General features: G+C 43.6%; 1 protein-coding gene across 6 annotated transcripts in view; it reads left to right on the plus strand.

Moving 5' to 3' along the window:
* Positions 1–20620, plus strand: part of MSI1 (musashi RNA binding protein 1) — a 36626-nt gene extending 16006 nt beyond the window's left edge. For 3 of the 6 annotated variants that reach the window (XM_063454581.1, XM_063454585.1, XM_063454587.1), the window contains 6 exons: positions 796–876; positions 1166–1222; positions 6298–6354; positions 7017–7171; positions 7451–7512; positions 19687–20620. In XM_063454581.1, coding sequence (XP_063310651.1) covers positions 796–876; positions 1166–1222; positions 6298–6354; positions 7017–7171; positions 7451–7492 — 392 coding nt within the window. In that variant the 3' untranslated portion in view covers positions 7493–7512; positions 19687–20620. The remainder of the gene's footprint in view (positions 1–795; positions 877–1165; positions 1223–6297; positions 6355–7016; positions 7172–7450; positions 7513–19686) is intronic. The other 3 variants (XM_063454583.1, XM_063454584.1, XM_063454586.1) reach the window with 3 other exon arrangements.
* Positions 20621–21103: the final 483 nt, after the last annotated feature.

Genomic DNA, 21103 nt, shown 5'->3' on the forward strand with positions numbered 1-21103 from the left:
CTAATTGTGATGTTAGATTTCCTTATGAAAGAATAATAACATGTGTGCATAAATGTATAGGTTATTTTGGGTAAAATAATAGGAGATGGCCATCCGAAAACACAATTTCATTCCATAATAACCATGCATCATAACATTCTGGTCCTTGGAGATGTTTATTCTTCATGGAATATCCTTCTCATTTGGAATAAGAAAGGCACGGCAGAGCATCAAATTGACTTTTATGGGGTTAAAAATATCATGTAAGATTTTTGGTTCTAGTCAATAGGAAGTGACGTATGTCAAGTTAATTAGGACTGCACTCACCTGAACATGCATACGTTATCAGGGTGCTGATGGGCCTAATTCATACAGCATGCAAGATCCAGTGCACACTCACTCATTCACTAAACAGCAATTTCAGAGCTCACAGACTGTAACCATTGTTTTATAAACACCTGAAGCTAGGGAAAATAATAAGTTAGTTAAAGTATAAGATCATTCATTGCATAAGCCTGCCTAAACGTCCATGTATCCCGTTTTTGGCAGGTCCTACTCTACCAACCTAATGCCTGCTCTTATGAGATTAATCCACTTCCTTAGGAACTGCTTCCTCCTGGGACTCTCTGCAGGGCAAGGTTAAATGGGGCCATGGGATGAGGAACCTGTGACAGGAAGGGGTGCAAAACTGGGGAGTTGGCCTGGACTCCCAAATATATTTATATCTTGTATGAAGGATTTCATGAATGATATATGTTGCTGTGACAGTACTTTAGGTTTCAAAGCATGCACTTTTTTTGTATTTCCTGTCTTCAGGATACCCTGGATTCCAAGCTGCCACATATGCCAGCCGCAGTTACACTGGCATTGCTCCAGGATACACTTATCAATTCCCAGGTAGGTCTTTGGCGCACCTCTACACATGGTACTGACTGCATGCCTTTTTTGCCTCTGATGGAGGCACAGCATGAAACATTTGTGGATTTTTAGTTGCAAAAGACGTTAGTACTCTATGTATGTGTCCATCTGTGTGTTCAGTGAAGGGATGGGGTGTTAGCCTAAGTTTACCTTTCTTTGGATGTTGGCGGCAGTGGGTGGTTCTAATCATCTCCTCCCTACTCACTGCCTGCCAATCCTGTGGGCTGGGCATCCAGCCATTCTTAAGCTGTTTCACATTTCGTTTTAGAATTTCGTGTAGAGAGAACCCCTCTCCCGGGCGCCCCCGTCCTCCCAGAACTCACAGGTCAGTCCAGTTGATTTCCTGCACCTCAAATGAGGAGAACAAGATACACTGGGTGGGTGAGGGGGATCCTCTCCTGCAAAGTGGGATATGTGCAGCATTTCAGGGGGATTGTCGGATCTCTTCAGACCTTTGTGGATGTTTTAGGTTTTCCCTTATCTATGCACCAAACGAATGTTTATGACCTGATGTTTGGAGGGAAGGGACATAACCAAACATAGCATCAACAGTTTGTTTATCGTCGTTTTTAAGTTGGGCATGTGAAGCCCGTTACAGTGAAGAGTGGTATAACTGTGGCATAATTGTCATCTGCACAGTTTTAGAATAATATATAAAAACAGAGTAACTCAGTGCAACAGGTCACGAGAACCAAATCATCTTATGATTACCGTATTTTTCGCTCCATAAGACGCACCACACCATAAGACGCACCTAGTTTTTAGAGGAGGAAACCTAGAAAAAAATAATATTTTGAACAAACTATCCCATAGTGTTTTTTACTATGGGAAAGTTTGTTCAGAATATTTTTTTTTCTCCCCTGTCCAATAGTGTTCCTTACCACCCACTCCCCTCTCCTGTCCCATAATGATCTTTAACCCCCCTCCACAATCCCATAGTGATTTTTAACCCCCTTCCTCTGTCCCATAGTGATTTTTAACCCCTCCTCCCCTGTCCCATAGTGCTCTTTAACCCCCATCCCCTTGTCCAAGTGTTCTTTAACCCCCTCCTCCCCTTGTCCAATAGTGTTCTCATCCCATAGTGTTCCCCCCTCCCCTCCCCTCCTCCCATAGTGTTCCCCCCCTCCCCTCCTCCCATAGTGTTCTCCCCCTCATCCCATAGTGTTCCCCCTTCCCCTCCTCCCATAGTGTTCTCCCCCTCATCCCATAGTGTTCCCCCCTTCCCTCCTCCCATAGTGTTCTCCCCCCTCCCCTCCATAGTGTTCTCACCCTCCAATAGTGTTCTCCCCCTCCCATAGTGTTCCCCCCTCCCCTCCAATAGTGTTCTCCCCCCTCATCCCATAGTGTTCCCCCCTCCTCTCCTCCCATAGTGTTCTCCCCCTCCCCTCCTCCCACAGTGTTCCCCCCTCCCATAGTGTTCTCCCCCCCCCTCATCCCCTAGTGTTCCCCCCTCCCCTAGTGTTGCCCCCTCCAACAGTGTCCCCCCCTCCCCTCCTCCCACAGTGTTCCCCCCTCCTCCCATAGTGTTCCCCTCTCCCCTCCCCTTGTCCCATAATTACTTACCGGTCTTGTAGCGTGGGCCGGCTTCACAGCGCGCACCGCGGTACTGGAACTTCAATTTCAGGTTCCGGTTTCCGGCTGGACTGAAAGGAAGTGTGCACACTGAGTCACGAGAACCAAATCATCTTATGATTACCGTATTTTTCGCTCCATAAGACGCACCACACCATAAGACGCACCTAGTTTTTAGAGGAGGAAACCCAGAAAAAAATAATATTTTGAACAAACTATCCCATAGTGTTTTTTACTATGGGAAAGTTTGTTCAGAATATTTTTTTTTCTCCCCTGTCCAATAGTGTTCCTTACCACCCACTCCCCTCTCCTGTCCCATAATGATCTTTAACCCCCCTCCACAATCCCATAGTGATTTTTAGCCCCCCTTCCTCTGTCCCATAGTGATTTTTAACCCCTCCTCCCCTGTCCCATAGTGTTCTTTAACCCCCATCCCCTTGTCCAAGTGTTCTTTAACCCCCTCCTCCCCTTGTCCAATAGTGTTCTCATCCCATAGTGTTCCCCCCTCCCCTCCCCTCCTCCCATAGTGTTCCCCCCTCCCCTCCTCCCATAGTGTTCTCCCCCTCATCCCATAGTGTTCCCCCTTCCCCTCCTCCCATAGTGTTCTCCCCCTCATCCCATAGTGTTCCCCCCTTCCCTCCTCCCATAGTGTTCTCCCCCCCTCCCCTCCATAGTGTTCTCACCCTCCATAGTGTTCTCACCCTCCAATAGTGTTCTTCCCCTCCCATAGTGTTCCCCCCTCCCCTCCAATAGTGTTCTCCCCCCTCATCCCATAGTGTTCTCCCCCTCATCCCATAGTGTTCCCCCCTTCCCTCCTCCCATAGTGTTCTCCCCCCCTCCCCTCCATAGTGTTCTCACCCTCCATAGTGTTCTCACCCTCCAATAGTGTTCTCCCCCTCCCATAGTGTTCCCCCCTCCCCTCCAATAGTGTTCTCCCCCCTCATCCCATAGTGTTCCCCCTTCCCCTCCTCCCATAGTGTTCTCCCCCTCATCCCATAGTGTTCCCCCCTTCCCTCCTCCCATAGTGTTCTCCCCCCTCCCCTCCATAGTGTTCTCACCCTCCATAGTGTTCTCACCCTCCAATAGTGTTCTTCCCCTCCCATAGTGTTCCCCCCTCCCCTCCAATAGTGTTCTCCCCCCTCATCCCATAGTGTTCTCCCCCTCATCCCATAGTGTTCCCCCCTTCCCTCCTCCCATAGTGTTCTCCCCCCCTCCCCTCCATAGTGTTCTCACCCTCCATAGTGTTCTCACCCCCCAATAGTGTTCTCCCCCTCCCATAGTGTTCCCCCCTCCCCTCCAATAGTGTTCTCCCCCCTCATCCCATAGTGTTCCCCCTTCCCCTCCTCCCATAGTGTTCTCCCCCTCATCCCATAGTGTTCCCCCCTTCCCTCCTCCCATAGTGTTCTCCCCCCCTCCATAGTGTTCTCACCCTCCATAGTGTTCTCACCCTCCAATAGTGTTCTCCCCCTCCCATAGTGTTCCCCCCTCCCCTCCAATAGTGTTCTCCCCCCTCATCCCATAGTGTTCCCCCCTCCTCTCCTCCCATAGTGTTCTCCCCCTTCCCTCCTCCCACAGTGTTCCCCCCTCCCATAGTGTTCTCCCCCCCTCATCCCCTAGTGTTCCCCCCTCCCCTCGTGTTCCCCCCTCCCCTCCTCCCCTAGTGTTGCCCCCTCCAACAGTGTTCCCCCCTCCCCTCCTCCCACAGTGTTCCCCCCTCCTCCCATAGTGTTCCCCTCTCCCCTCCCCTTGTCCCATAATTACTTACCGGTCTTGTAGCGTGGGCCGGCTTCACAGCGCGCACCGCGGTACTGGAACTTCAATTTCAGGTTCCGGTTTCCGGCTGGACTAAAAGGAAGTGTGCACACTGAGTGCGCACTTCCTTTCAGTCCCACCGGAAACCGGAACCTGAAATTGAAGTTCCTGTACTGCGGTGTGCGCTGTGAAGCCGGCCCACGCTACAAGACAGGTAAGTAAAGCTTCATATTCGCTCCATAAGACGCACAGACATTTCCCCTCACTTTTGAGGGGAAAAAAAGTGCGTCTTATGGAGCGAAAAATACGGTACTTAAATTATCTATAATTCCTGGCATTGTTTGAACCATCGTTGAGAGAGCATGAAACATGACACAGAGAACTGGAAGTTTATTCACTAAACTAAAAATTGTGGGGTACTGACAAGGGAAATACAAAATGTCGTTCAAAATAGCGCAGTAGGACAAGTAGGTGATTTGTAGGTTATTTTTCAGCTCTGCTGTGTGTACGTTTTTCAGTTCTTTTGTTTATCCACCACAATGCCTGTGTTATTGTGTGGGGGGGAGCTCATAGCCTTGCTTAAAGGTACACCATAGTCACCAAAACAACTTTAGCTTAATTAATCCGTTTTGGTGTAAAGATCATGCCCCTGCAATCTCACTTTTCAATTCTCTTCCATTTAGGAGCTAAAGCGCTTTTGAAAATGAAACCCTTTTGTTTTAATGCAGGCTGTGCCAGGCTAGGGATGCATAAACAGAAACAAAAGTGATGTAACTCTTAAATGGCAGTGAATTAAGCAGTGAGATTGCATGGGGCATGATCTATACACAAAAACTGATTACATAAGCTAAAGTTATGTTGGTGACTATAGTGTCCCTTTAATATAAATGTTAGTCTTCCACTTTAATATCTTGACATGGGTGTTGTGGTAGATCAGGATAGAATGATCAATTATGAGATTTATTATCTTGGGTATTAAGAAAAACACATGCCCAAGTCCAGGTAACCTGAATGCTAGACTGAATTTGCAGAGAACTATTTCTTTCAATTTGCTAGGTATAATATAAGATGAGTTGCACCCAAGTACCGTAACTTGGTTTTAAAACTGAGTTTTACAATAATTTTTATTTAAAATAGAGGGTACATTAAAAAGACACTTTAAAGTTAAATATATGTTTTTTACAATGTTTTCCTGTGCATGCTTAGATTATTGGGCCTTCACTTAAAAAAAACACCCTGTTCTAAGTGCTGAAGCTATTTCACCAGCAGTGAGGTCAACAAGGTCGATAATCATCAAGCCAATCCAATTCTTCTCATAGGGAAGCATGAATGCCAGTTGTGTCTATCCAATCGTATGCTTCTCATGGAGAAACACTGAATCCAGTGCCTCTCTATAAGAAGCACTCATAGTGTTCCGCAATGCTGGACATGAAGATTTTTAACAATTGAAAGTATTCACAAGGAAGCGGATCTGGTTGCTAGTGATTAACAACTAGAGGCATCGTTAGTGACAAATGTAAACATTGCATTTCTTATAAACGACAATACTTACATTTGTGAGAGTGCAGTAACAGGGCCTTTCCACCAAAACAACACTTAGACCAGAATTTTAAAAAAAATGTGTTTTATGCAAATACATGCTTTATTTCTTTCTTTCACATTTTCCTCAAAATAAACACAAACTGTATTTACAATGTATTTAAAATCAATAACGAACACCACCAGTCATGCTTACTAGTACCCATTTTGTTAGTATACATATAAACCGGTGACTCTTCCTGTCCTTTATAAGAACAAGCCTGCGCCAATTGATCATGTACAGTGAGACTTATTTCTGTGTATATCTATTGTGTTGGGCAGGTTTTTTATTTTTGTTTGTGTTGTTATGCACACAGTAATGGTCCACTTGTTCGGCTGGCTTTGACTATACATCTTTGTGATGTTTCTCAGTTTTGTTGTAAAAGATGTTCTTCCCATGCAGTTGTTCTCACACTGTGGAAATGTATCCTGCTTTATTAATCTATCACTGTTTCCCATATATCTGCCATGTTCTTAAAATGTCCTCCTGTTTTTCAGCAATCCCTCTGACTGCTTATGGTCCAGTAGCAGCAGCTGCTGCAGCTGTAGTGAGAGGTAATGCCTCTAATTTATGTATTGCTCTCTTATCTTATCTTTCATTATTTACATATAACAAGATCTTTCTCAGGGACTGCTTATTAACACTGTTGCTTAATTTATACAGTTTCCAGGAATGTGTAACTGTTTGAAAACACACTTGTTTTAATGTTCAAGGCGAGAGTTATCTTTTTGTCCTGAATTATATTGTAGTAACGTGTGGAAATCTGAGCTACTATTATAACCTCTGTAGTTTTGGTTAATAGAGCACATAACATTTAATAACAAGTATCAACCAATCTGAATTGTTTTAGAATCAGGAAATTGTTATGCATTTCGATGTTGTGTAAAAATTGTTAGATTTAATTTATTCTATAATATGTATGTATACTGTCATACAAAATAATAAACTTGACATTTCTGAGTGAGGGTTTGCAGTTCATAGATTCTAGATATTGAAATAAAAGACTTTCAACTATTAGCAGGCTACAGTGCCCATAAATCATTACTAACCATTTGGTTTGTTTAGCTGCCATGGTTTCATGGGAGTTGTAGTTTGCTAATAGATGTCTGTTTTTTTTAATACCTCTGGTATAGACTGTTGGGAGATTACTTACTCCTATGGGGAACAGGATGAGTGTAGGGGGCTCTCTGTAAGATCTATTTTCTTTGTAAACAAGGCTCCAATCCAACCCGCACAGGGGGTTTTCTGGGTACCAGCAGCCCTGGACCAATGGCTGAGCTGTATGGAGCGGCAAATCAGGAATCAGCAGTCAGCAGCTACATCAGTGCAGCGAGTCCAGCTCCAAGCACAGGATTTGGACATAGTCTTGGGGTGAGTATGTATTTCTGAGAATTGGGTTCTGAACAGGTACTTGGGTGGGGTTGTAAGTGTGAGTTCATTCACATATAGGAGTGGCGTATGTCGATATTGTGTGTGTATAAGTTGGATAGGAATATGTAAATATAGAGAGCGAGTGAGTGAGAGAGTGTGCATGCATATGGTGGGTGGAGGTATGTAACGAGTGCATTTAGGCAGTTATTTGCTTGAATATTGTTGATGATGAATGAAACCTTGTTCCATTGTTTGTTGACAATCAAATTTGTTCTGCAGGGTCCTCTGATTGCCACGGCTTTCACTAACGGATACCACTGAAACTGCAGATCACTGAAGAGGTAACTGTGTGATTATTTATTTTCTCTGGGATGTTCCACGTGAAACAATTATTAATATGTTTGCAATACTATGTTTTGTACTATTAAATAGATTTGTGCAAAAATGTGTCTCCTTAAACTTAAACTAATCGATTTGTCCAGAAGATAAATTATTTCCTGGATTTATCTATTCATTCAGGTTGTGTTAAAAAGGTTTTGATTCATTTGAATCAATATGTTTATGGACAAAGCAAATATTTGCATACGTCTGCTATTATAAATGGACACTGTAAGGGCCATAACTGATTCATCTCATTTAAGTGGTTATAGTGTCTAGAGTCCTGTGGTCGCTGTCCTTCCATTCAGCATTAAACCATTTTTAATGTTTTAATGCTAAACGACAATTCCCAGCAGCCCATCCCCAGTCTGAGCAGCAAATGGCTACTGTAATTTGTCAGCTGACTGCTTTCAGCCTATCACGGTGGCAATTGTAGGTATGAATCGATATGGCTAGCAGCAATATGTGTGTAATCTCTGCCTTAACCATACCTCCGGTGTGGGCTGGGCCGTGGGCTTCTTGGGATCCTCATTCAGTGTTAAAATGATGGAAAATTATTTAACACTTAATGGAGAGACAGTGCCAGGGGACTCAAGACATTATAATCAATTTAATGAAATATAAAACAAGTGGAACGCAAATTCCAAATAATATTATCTTTGCCAGGAAAATCGTACAATGCGAACATAGAGATGAAACACAGAAAAGATAATAGTGCAATACTGTAAACAATATTTATATTTAAAAAAGAGGAACTATAATATATAATAACACTAAACAGGGGCAACTTCCATGTTATTTCAAACCAAATTTCTATCTTCAGTTAAATTCTCACAAGTAACCCTGAATAATATATAGTAAAATACAATATGCAGGGTGACTATGGAAACCCAACAAACCGAGGGCAAAATTTCTTCCATGCTCTGACTCAGGGGAGTCCCGTTTGGGGCGCTCTGCACTGGCAATCCGATGATCGACGCAACGTTTAGGGTCTGGCGCTCTACCTCATATTCACTAAAAATGACCACATCCACAAACCTATTGACACCCATAGCACACAACCCAGACCTTGCACGTGGCCTAGGTGTTTTCAGGCCACAGACCGGATATATATATTCACCAATGGTGCTCATCGACCCAACTTAAGACTCTTTCAGACTTAATCCCTGACAGGCAACCGACTTACATGGGACGGTACCGCTGTCACTAAATACGCTCCTACTAGATCTCCGCAGCTGGACGAACACAGTTCCACAGGCCCCTTACACAATTTGAGAGACTTTAGACAGCGAGAGAACTTTTATACAGAGGGATCTCTACCCTCTACAACATGCTACTTACAGGGTGTGACAAACAACCACTAGGGTTCACCATAAGGTGGGATGGAGTGACTGTGTCAAAATCTTCATACTGACACACACATGTTCCATCAGCTTAAAATTCCAATAATTAAGCTACAAACTTTTTTTTTTTTTTTTTAATTCTTTATTTTATTTGTGCATGAAATGAACATCTGTGTCTGCACTGCCACAACAGCTGGTGCAAGCACATATATAAACATACAACAATACTGATATGGCATTGAGAAAATATTACACATTTTTTTTTTTCCTCAGATTAGGTAACATGTAGGAAAGTAAAGTGGAGCACACTAATAGCTAGGCATGGAGAGCAACCAGTGGTGGCTGACATTTTGCACATGTGCACAGATTAATAGCTTGTAAGTTGTGTCAGTAAACAATCAGTAAACAAAAGTTGTGTCAGTAAACAATTGGTAGTAACCAGTTTAACTGCTTATATGCCTGATGTGCCTGATGTGTGTGGTAAGAGGTAATGCTGGTATAGTAAGCCCCTAAGCTTGAAGTGTTAGCATGCTGGATCTGAATAGTAAGCTGCTTGTGGCATGTCACCCTGGCTGACTAATATGCACGTTCTGGTACAGGCTATGGGAGTCCTCTATGTGTGTCGGGCGTGATATCTCGCCGATATGGACTGACTTGCGGTTAGCTGATATCCAATAGTATCAGTGTGGCAGGGAACGATTGTCCACCAGGGTAGGGATCCGGGCAAAGTCCATTTGCCGGTTTCTTGTGGGCAAAGGCGCGTTGGACCAAGACGGCCAATTCTGGTCATCAGGAGGATAGGATCTGTCGGAGTGGTGAGCTTAGCTCTAGGAAAGCTTGTTGCCGGTCGCCACATGGAACCCCTCTCTGGGGCTGCTGCGCCGCAGGACTTGTGTACGGTGGGTATGTGGTCGGACCCGCTGTGAGAATACTTTGCTTGGCGGCATAGTCGTAAGTCCCTGGCGGGAGTAGTCGCTGAGTGGTGTTCTGACTGTCTAGTGCCACGGCTGTCGACGGCTCGGCTGTGCCGCGGTTTGCTTGACTCGTTGATGGGACAGGTAAGGGTGGGTTGCTTTGTAGGGTGTTCAGAAGCCTCACTGAGTGCTGTGGGCTCTGTGGGAGAGCAGCCGTTCTCATCTACCTCGGCGCACATGGCGTCCGCCATCTTGTGTGCTGCGCCCGCTCCCCCAATCGGGTCGGTGGGGTCGTTGGGCCTGCTTTGCTTAGCCACTGGGTGAGGACCGGGATCACCCCCACCGGTCCATAGGGGGGGGGAACAGGGCCGGATCCACCTGGTGTTGGGCCTCTGGCTGGGCGCTGTCAGGCAGGATAGCGGGGCAGCGGCCGTCCGCCCCACTCACCGCCGGCGAGGTCCCCAACTGGGACATCGAAGACCTCACCTCCAGGGGACTGAAACTCGTAGAGCCGGCCTCGCCCTGGATCCAGTGTGCCCTTAGCATTGAGGGCCAGTGCTGTCGGTCCACGGTTGGTTCGGGTTGCATGTTTTTGGGCTTTAGAAGTTGGTGAGTTTCAGGAGCTGCTCAAACTTGCGACCGCTCAGCTCGGCGGTCCGGCCCCGCCCCCCAAGCTACAAACTTTTTAACACTCTGGAACAGGATGCCAGACGTCCTACACTGCATGAATGCGGTGATACCTGCAGTATGCAGGCGCTACAGGGGGAACAAGGGCACAAATCTCCATATCTGCTGGTCTTGCCCCATGCTTGCCTCATTCTGGGCTACAGTGAACTCTAAAATCCGTAAGATTACGGGCTTGGACTTCCCACTTCAGCCTCTTCCCATGCTCCTACACCACATGGACAGCCCTATCGTATCATGTAAATAATCCCTAACCGTACACCTGATTACAACAGCAAAATCCGTAATCCAGATGCCATGGAAACCAGACGGGTGCGCCTACCTTCCAGCAATGAGTCGCTAGGTTTGAAGAGATACACAATATGGAGACCATGAATGCAGGCCTAAGAGGTGATCTGACAAATGCGCCTTGATTTGGTTCCCCTGGCTGGACTACATTACCAAATCCAGTCTCTGAACTGTCGTGCCTCCTGACGCCCGGGTGTCCTCAACCACACTTTCCAGGGGACAGTTTAAAAAACACTCCTCATAAACTCACATAGACCACTGACATCTACAAAGGGCTGGACCACCAAATTACTGACAACACTTTACGCAACAACCACTTCAATGACTATCCACTTAATCTCAGATGGCTGAAATTCCATTTCCTATACCCCCTACTTTTTTTTCTCGTTACTCTCTTCTCTCTCTCTCCCTTTCCTTTACCCTCCCACCACTTTTCCATATCTGCCGTTCCTCAGAGCATTTCCCAGCTTCCCAACCCGACGGATCTCTCTGAAACTCGATAAACCAGACTCATAACAAAACGGACAACTGCCATACAATATATCACATACTCACACTACTGCTCTACCTATTACGAGCTCTCACAGCCCCTAGTCTGGACCTTTGGCTGACAAGTTAAGGCGCAGCTCAGATACAAGATCCCGTGTTGTAAACTGTTTAATGTACCTATTACAAATCTACCGCTATCAGTAATTATTGTTAAATAATGCACTCTGTCAACGTAACAATGCTTGTTATATCCTTTAACTCCTGTATAAAGATCGTAAAAAAATATATCAGTTCCCCTGCAGATTTGTATATCGGCACAGACTCCAGAAACAGTTTTCACAATACCGCCCAGCTTTAGAGGGAGATAATTGCCTATTACGAATCTTGTGGGTCAGACAATGTTCCTACCTACCCTATGGCATCGCATTTTACTGTAAGCTTCGCCAGGAGATAGTGTTGTGTATGCTTTCATCTTTGTCCAGGTTATTTAAAGGTGTCCAATGCCGCCCCTAACCAATAGTTTGCCTTTTAAGTATTTTATTTCCATTCCTGCCTATTTTGGTCAGTACACTACCAGGTTCTTTGAACAGTCCCATTTTGAAAAAACGAGAACTAACACTTCCATTTACTAACTTACTAATGCACCAGCATTAGTATGCCACGACCGGACATACTTGTGTATTAGGGAGGATAGGTAGGTTAGAGCAGCATTATGTAGGGACTCGTAAGCAAGCATCAGAATTTTAAATTGACCCCTATATCTAACTAGAAGCCAATGAAGGGACTGACAGAGCGGGGAGGCGTGGGAGAGGCGAGCGGACAGGAAAATGAGCCTCACTGCCGCTTTCATTATAGATTGCAGAGGTGCAATCTGGGAACACGTAAGACCACTGAGAAGGGTATTGCAGAAGTCAAGGTGAGATAGAACAAGAGAATGGACCAGCAACTTACCCACATCCGGGGTTAAATAGGGCGGATGCGTGCCATGTTTTTGAGATGGAAGCAATGGATTTGGCGATTGATTGGACATGAGAGGTGAAGGAGAGGTTGGAGTCAAAAAGAACACCCAGGCAACAAGTCTACAAGGTAGAGGTGATGGTAGCGCCGTTGACTTGGAGGGAGACAAACATGGGAGTAGTAACACTTGAGGGAGGAAAGACCAGAAGTTCTGTTTTGGACAGGTTGAGTTTAAGGCAGTCAGAGACACCAGTCAAGATGGGAGGATAGAGATCAGGAGAGGACAGGTAGATTTGCGTGTCATCCACATAGAAATTTTAACGGAAGTCAAAGGAGCTGATGAGTTTACCAAGGGAGGCAGTATAGATAGAGAACAGTAGGGGACCAAGGACAGAACCTTGGGGGACGCCGACAGAGAGTGGTTGGGGGGAAGAGGCAGAGTCCAAGAAAGAAACACTGAAAGAGCGCTGGGAGAGCTGGGAGAAACACTGGAAGAGCACCAGGAGAAAACAGTATCCCGTAAAAATTACGGAGAATGCGAAGAAGCTGTTGATGATCAACAGTGTCAAAGGCAGCAGAAAGATCAAGGAGAATTAGGATAGAGTAATGGCCGCGAGATTTAGCAGCAATTAAATCGTTGGTTACTTTAGTCACAGCCGTTTCGACAGAATGACCAGCGTGGAATCAAGACTGAAGGGGGTCAAGCAGAGAGTTGGTTTCGAGAAAGTCAGTCATCTGGTGTACACAACTCTCTCGAGGATCTTGGAGGCAAATGGCAGTAGCGAGATAGGGCGGTAGTTGTATGGGGAGTTGGGGTCAAGGCTGGGCTTTTTCAGAATTGGGGTTACAGTTGCATGTTTGATGGGTGAGGGAAATGGGCCAGAGGAAAGAGAGAGATTGAAAATTTTAGTTAGAGGAAGAACAAGAGAGGGAGACAAAGTGTGGATGAGATAGGAAGGAATTGGATCGAGGGAACAGATCGTGGGGCGGGAGGAGCGGAGCAGAAACCTCTTTTGCTCTTCTGCGGTAGCAGGTGCGATTGAGTGTAGAATTGTGGAGGGAGTGGGGTTGGGTGATGTATTGGAAGGGAAAAGAGAGAAATTAGTGATCTCTTCTCTGATTGTAGAGATCTTCTCAGTGAAGTGAGATGCAAAGTTTATGGCAGACAAGGTGTTAGAAGGAGGGGGGTAAAAGGGCGAAGAAGAGCATCAAAAGTGTGAAATAGGTGTTTGAGTTGATGGGACAGTGTACTTTAGAGGGTGTTAAAGTAATTTACTTTTGCAGCGGAAAGATCCAGGCTGTAGGAGCACAGCACAAATTTATAATGGAGGAAGTCAGATGCAAAGTGAGACTTTCTCCAGCAGCGTTTAGCAGTTGTAGAATATTTTTGGAGATAACGGGTCAGCTTGGTGTGCCAGGGTTGTAATTGGGGCGCTTGCTACATTTAATTGTAGGAGGTGCCATGATGTTGAGTTGAGAGATCAAGGCAGTTGAGATTTCTGCGAGATTGGAGAGTTGAGGGTAGTGAAATTTGGGTACGGGGTATGCTGATGTCAAATGTTAGCAGATGGTGGTCAGACAAAGGAAATGGAACAGTGGAGAAATTAGAAGTGGTACAGAGATTGGTAAAAATGAGGTCAAGCGTGTTTCCTGCTGTATAAGTTGCTGAAGTAGACAACTGCGTGAGGCCAAAGGAGGAGGTTATAGAAAGGAGACAGGAGGCATCAGGGCAGTTAAAGTTGTTGATTGGGATGTTAAAATCCCCAAGTATGAGGGAGTGCTAGAGGAGAGAGAGTGGGGTAGCCAGGAAGAAAAGTGTTCAACGAATAGCCTAGGATGAACAAGGAAGGAGGGGGGCGTGGGGGGGGGAGGGGGGGGCAATAGATGATGGCAATTGTTAAAGGAGTGGGCTGAAAAAGGCGGACAGTGTGAACTTCAAAGGAAGCAAAGGAAAGGGCAGGGGCAGGGAGGATAGGTTGAAAGGTACATTGAGGGGAGAGAAGAATGCCTACACCACCTCCTTTACAGTCGAGTCTGGGAGTGTGGGAGAATTGTAGTCCACCGAAACATAAAGAAGCAGAAATAGTGGTATCAGAGGAGGGGACAGCCAGGTCTCAGTGAGTGCCAGTATTGTGAGTGAGTTAGAGATGACAACGTCGTGTATAGCTGTTGATTTATTATTACTACAGATTGAACGGGCGTTCCAGAGTGCACACTGAATGTTGGTAAAGGAGGATAAACTACAGTGTATGTGGATGAGATTTGTGTGGTTTCTGTTTGTCTTAGTGTGAGCAGACGAGGTGAAGGGCCCTGGGTTGGGTGAGACATCACCAGCTGATAGATGTAGGAGGAGAGATAGTGACAGGAGGTGTGAATGGGTTTTATTAGTATTATGTTTAAGTTTCTGGGCCATCGCCCTGTTCACACACCTAGCAACCACTCAACAGCTCCGTGCCACCCCTCACATGTCCCGCCGCCCCTTCACCCCCCCTTTTGGACTGGCGAGGGTCATCCCGGTCCCCACTGGAGGGATTGGACACCTACTGCACTAGCCCTAAAGAGTTTAACCTGACTTAGGATTCCCGCGCTCTGACAACAAGATGGATCCCAAACGAGCTGCACTGGGCGCGGCTGCAAGCTGCCTCCACAGTGGTGTGGTTTGCTGGCCACAGCTCGCATGCCTGGACTGGACTGTCACACCAGCAAGCTGAAGTAGGCAGCTGGCTGCCCGAACCTCTACAACTGGTGGTCGGGTATGTGTCCCACGGCTGCCTTCCTGGGCCTTAAGCCCTGCGTGGACATTACTCCCATCACAGCCCTGTATCCAAATGGATCATCTCGTCTGGGACCTCCAATGCTGGCCCCTCAGGAAACCAGTACAGAGGGCACAGAATGCGGGCCCATGTAATGCCTAGGGCTGGTGGAGTGGATCCCTCCTGATGCACCAACCTGCCAGGACTTTACCAGCACTACACACAGCTGGGCAGGCAACAGATGGCTTATCAATAAACTGCAATCTTTAAGTTTGGATTCCAATATTGTTGAATGCGTAAGGCAGTGGCTGAGTGACAGGCAACAGAGGGTTGTAGTCAATGGAGTGTATTCAAAGCTTGGGCTTGTCACCAGTGGGGTACCTCAGGGATCTGTACTTGGACCCATTCTCGTTAATATTTTTATTAGTGATATTGCAGAAGGTCTTGATGGTAAGGTATGTCTTTTTGCTGATGATACTAAGATATGTAACAGGGTTGATGTTCCAGGAGGGATAAGCCAAATGGTAAATGATTTAGGTAAACTAGAAAAATGGTCAGAGTTGTGGCAACTGACATTTAATGTGGATAAGTGCAAGATAATGCATCTTGGACGTAAAAACCCAAGGGCAGAGTACAGAATATTTGATAGAGTCCTAACCTCAACATCTGAGGAAAGGCATTTAGGGGTGATTATTTCTGATGACTTAAAGGTAGGCAGACAATGTAATAGAGCAGCAGGAAATGCTAGCTGAATGCTTGGTTGTATACGGAGAGGTATTAGCAGTAGAAAGAGGGAAGTGCTCATGCCATTGTACAGAACACTGGTGAGACCTCACTTGGGAGTATTGTACGCAGAAGGATATTGATACCTTAGAGAGGGTTCAGAGAAGGGCTACTAAACTGCTTCATGGATTGCAGGATAAAACTTACCAGGAAAGGTTAAAGGATCTTAACATGTATAGCTTGGAGGAAAGACGAGACAGGGGGGATATGATAGAAACATTTAAATACATAAAGGGAATCAACACAGTAAAGGAGGAGACTCTATTTAAAAGAAGAAAAACTACAACAACAAGAAGACATAGTTTTAAATTAGAGGGACAAAGGTTTAAAAATAATACCAGGAAGTATTACTTTACTGAGAGGGTAGTGGATGCATGGAATAGCCTTCCAGCTGAAGTGGTAGAGGTTAACACAGTAAAGGAGTTTAAGAAAGCGTGGGATAGGCATAAGGCTATCCTAACTATAAGATAATGCCAGGGACTAATGAAAGTATTTAGAAAATTGGGCAGACTAGATGGGCCGAATGGTTCTTATCTGCCGTCACATTCTATGTTTCTATGTAGACCAAAGCTACGATACCGGGTGAGCCGGTCCCATACCTTCAGCAGCTGTAACGTGACACTGTGCCTGTGTGCTTGCGGCGGTCTGCCTCTTGAAGACCCAGTGGACTCTTCCTGTTTGTTGCTTTTGTTTATGCATTTACTTAGATTTATTTTGCTTTTAAATTATATCTAAGTGGACATAGGTTAGCATACACTTACACAAGTAAACTGCTCTGCTTTTTTCTGTGACAAGTATGCAGGCAACTTAATTAATGACATGGGTATAGATGCTTTATATGTGGCCTTTACATAGCTGATTCTGTGCTCTGCACTGAGGTCTTTCTAAGCCTACTCTAGGGAGCTGGGGGACGCTATTAGTCACTTGTACTCAGCACCTCACCTGTGTACTCACAAGTATCTTTTCATATCAACTAGATCTCTACTAAACAGCTCTCCCCTATTCCCAAACTCCAAGAATATAATTGTGCCTCAGTTAAGCTATTATTTTATTTTGATTTTCTTATCTTATTTAAAATAAAATAAAAAGTACAACAGCCGTGCCACCAACCTAGGGGCCTAATCTATCAAGTAGAGCGCTGTTATCCTTCCGTACTTAACTCTTTATGCCATATTGGGGCTAACTTTATACACACAGCATGTTAACTTTGCATCTAACACTATCTACCCTTTTGAGTTTAATCTTAGGCACACAGCCTGTTTATTCAATGCCATAACGTGTTATCCAATTTACACTGTGTTCCTCTACTTCATTTGACTTTAAAAAAAAAAAAAGTGCACTCAGAAGTATACATTTATTCTTTTTTTAATTTATTTATTTTTTTAAGGTTTTTATTGGTGACATATAATAAGCATTAAACATCGATACAATTGTATACATAGCAGGTCACATAGCATCGCTGGGCAAGCCAGTAAAGTATACAGTTTTTGTTGCAGGCTACAGATGTACATAGTATGCATTGTAGGTCGTACAGTAGGTATTTTCAGCTACATAGTGCATTTCCTTAGTGCAGGTAACTTGCGGGGTGGGGTAGGTAATAAGAGGCAGCCACTTGTCGTGGCTTCAGCGGCTTCTGTGTTGTTGGCGGTGTGTTGGTCAAGTTATATGCCTTGGCAAGCTGAGCACGGCATTCGGAGGTGGGTGGAGGAGGTTTGTGGACAGCAGGGAGACGCCGTCTTGGGTTCCCTTTTAGGTAGGTCTGCTTAAGGTCCGTTGGGCGGGGGGTAGGGTGCAGTTGTCGGTAGGTAGGTGCGTTTTGAGGTTGAAGGGTCTGTTAGTTTCGTCCTGTGTGTGTGGTTGTCACGGGTGTCTCTTTGGTGATAGTCGCTTTCCTCTGGTGTCCTTGGGTTTTTATCGTTTGGGTGTTGCGGGTCGGTGTGTTGTCCCATGGGGGTGTCTCCTATGTGTCTGGTGACTGTCTACGCCAGTTTGGTGCTCCGGTTAGTGTCGGGGGTGTCTCGATCGGGCAGAAAATACTACGGATTGTGAGGGTTGGGCGGTGTCTGATATTGTGGTATAGTGGTCTTGGGTATTGGGCGCCTGGGCAGTCCTGTTGGGGCTATTCACCTGTATCCATTTATTCTAACTAGACATGTTACCTCATTGCAATCGACATAATGTATACTGGCTTATTTCTGTTACCACCCAGCACAACAAAAATAAAGAATTATAAAAAAATAAATAAAAAAAAGAGTGCACAAGCTCAACCTTTATACAGAACAAGTGTAAAAGTGAAACAATTTGCTACAGGAGACGGAACAGATATAGGCGAGTGAGGGGGGGGAATTATAATAAAAATTATACTTAATGATTTTTATTACCTTCTTTAAAAAAAAAAAAAAATGACAGAGCTCAAAACCATTATTAATTCAGTTGTGAATTAAGGTTTTCAATAAAAAAAAAAATCCATCTCATCTCCACCTGTCCCATCCTTTTGATGAAATTTTCACCCCTCCAACCACACGTGACCTTTTGAGTAACTTGAAATTTTTAAATGGAAGGACTATAGGACTATAACTAATTTAATAAGATGACATTGAGATAGTGCTTACAGTATCCCTTTAAATATATTGTAGTATAATGTAGTAATTGTTACTACTTTCAGGTTTGTACTTTCTATACTTTTCTGTTTCTTTGAACCACAAATTGTATTGTTTTCACTCTTTTTGACCAGTTCTGTATGTACATTTTCTGTGATATCTTGGCACATCACTCTAAAGATTGACTTTGTATTAGTGGTGTTTTGGCTGGAAAGAAGACAAAGTATAAGTAATTGAACAAATACTTCATTGATACAAGTCAGACAATTACATTTATGTACCTATTTGTCAAAGAGCAACTACTCGTTCATTTGTGCTATTTCATAGAAGCAAGCCAAATGTTTTGCTTTACATTTATGCCAGTCTATACCAGCACAGCAAGAGCCTTCAGTTCATCTCTATGGAAGAAATGCCCAAGTATGCATGCATCCACCCACAGAGCTTGACTTCGATGGTGTTGCAAAGGGAGCGCTTGTAAGGCATAATGAAAGGAATGCCCAAATGTGCATGAATGCATCTAGAGCATCACGGGAAGGCCCTAGAAGTGATGCAGAGATATATTTTATACTTAAAGGGACACACCACTGCCCAAATACAAAACAAAATACAAATCACTGTTTTGTAGATATACTTCCAATGAAACTATGCATGCCTTTATTTATGATTTTTTTTTTATTTGGGGGTATGTCTAAAAACAGATGGCAAAAGCTGTAAAGATCTTTAAAAGCATTGCAAGCCCTGCTATTTTAACCTGGCCCAGACTTAATGTGGCAATCCATTAACAGACTTCCCAGTGCAACTCAATGAAAAGTCTTTGCAAGGCAATTGCCTGCCTCTTAAAGGGCCTGTTGTTTGATTGCATGTGGTGGTGGAGTAACAAGGTCAATTTATAAAAATGCCAATTTCTGTTGAAATCTGCATTATTTGTAAAATGGAAAAAATAAAAAGAGGACACACATAAAACTACTCAGCAAGCTAAAGTGCATTAGAGAATTTGGGTGTCCCTTTAATTATGCTGTACTCCACACTCCAGTATGCTTCTAATCACCTATCCAAGTGCATTGAGGGCTTGTATATTCAAAAGACTAGTGATATTAGCACATATTATGTGTGATTGCCATCTGCAATTTGACTGTAAGTGATGTAATACTACAGAGAACTATATTAGCAAGTAAAAAAAAAAAATTGATTACTTCAAAACTCTTGTAATGAGATTATTGCTGTCAAATTGTCAGTGGGCTGTTATTGTACAGAAACCTGTAGTTCTATAGAATGTAAGTATGTATGTGATTACATGACTAAATAAACCTTATGTTTTATCCACAGGTTTGGATTTGTCAGCTTCTCCTACCCATGACTTTGTTCCTCCCCTCAGATTGTCAGATGGCCTCACATCACTTTGTGTTCCTGCAGAGTAACTGGTGCCTCCTGAATAACTTTTCCTTCCATTCTATGAGTTTTTATTTATTTGTTTTTTGTTTATTTTCTTTTATCTTTTTTTTACCCTATAGTTTTGTGTTTTGTTTCGTTGTCATTGAAAAACATTCCTGTGACTTTAGATATTTTTGTTCAGCTAGGAAGCAGGGAAACATTGGTACAAACTGCTGGAGGGAGGGGAGGAGATATTATTTGCCCCGACTGTATGAGAATGTGATTCTATTTTTTTTGTTTTGTTTTTGTTTTTTATTTTATGTAAATTTTGGCTTTTAAGAACTGTAAAACAGATTTGGGGTGGCAATGCACAAGAACAAGACAAATGTATATTTTGCTAAATGAAAAAAAAAAATATTTGTAGAACAGAAATTATTTTAATTCTTCTCAAAACTGGTTTTCATTTTTTTTTTTTTAATTTTTTTCCTTTGTAAAATATGTAAATATTGCGGACTGAACGTTCTGCCACCTCCAGGTCTCTACTGGACCCAAACTACGCTCTGGCGATTTGGTGTCTGTATTTTAGCAATATTTTCCTAAAACCTGAATGGATTGGCAGTTTTTTTTATACATCTTTTATTACGACCAAAACTTCAGTTCACAACAAGCTGGGGATTATTAGTGCAGGAGAACACTGGTCCACAGCTTTAAAACTACCACTCGTTAGTCCCCAATCTAATTAACTCTTTTAAGTGTTATTTCATAACTCCTTGGAGAGAAAAAAGTGTTACAAGGGCAAAATGAAAATATTTGTGGATGCAATATTGTGATTAATTTATCACTAACATTTCTTTGATATCCATGCAATAAAGCACTCTAAGGTTTATTATCCAGACTATGGTATTTATTCACGGATATTGTGGAGAATTGCTTATAAAGGCCAATATACCTGAGTGGGAGTTTTTTTGTTTTTTTTTTTTACTTGGTTGACTATTTGGGGCTAGAATTTGCCGTTGCCTTGTCAGTTTTCCACAATTGTTGATTTACCAAATACAGCCAATTGTGTAAGACAAATTTAGAACTTTCTGTGTCAAACACAGCTTCAGTTATTAGATCGATTTTGCACTGATTTTGTTCAATTGGAATAGATTCTCACAATTATGAAATAATGGAATGGCTTTTTTTCTTTTTTCTAAAATGATCTTTGCCCTTTAGCTGTCTGTTCCTATGAGAAGTGTAATAACATAAGGGGAGTTAATTATGGGTGGGACAACATACAATGTTGTACTGAACATGCAAAGCAATAATCTTTGTTACTGCAACTGGAATTTTTTTTTTTTTTAAGATAGCTGAAAAATAAATGCTAAATTGT

The sequence above is a fragment of the Pelobates fuscus genome, chromosome 5 (assembly GCF_036172605.1).
Source record: "Pelobates fuscus isolate aPelFus1 chromosome 5, aPelFus1.pri, whole genome shotgun sequence".
NCBI lineage: Eukaryota > Metazoa > Chordata > Amphibia > Anura > Pelobatidae > Pelobates > Pelobates fuscus.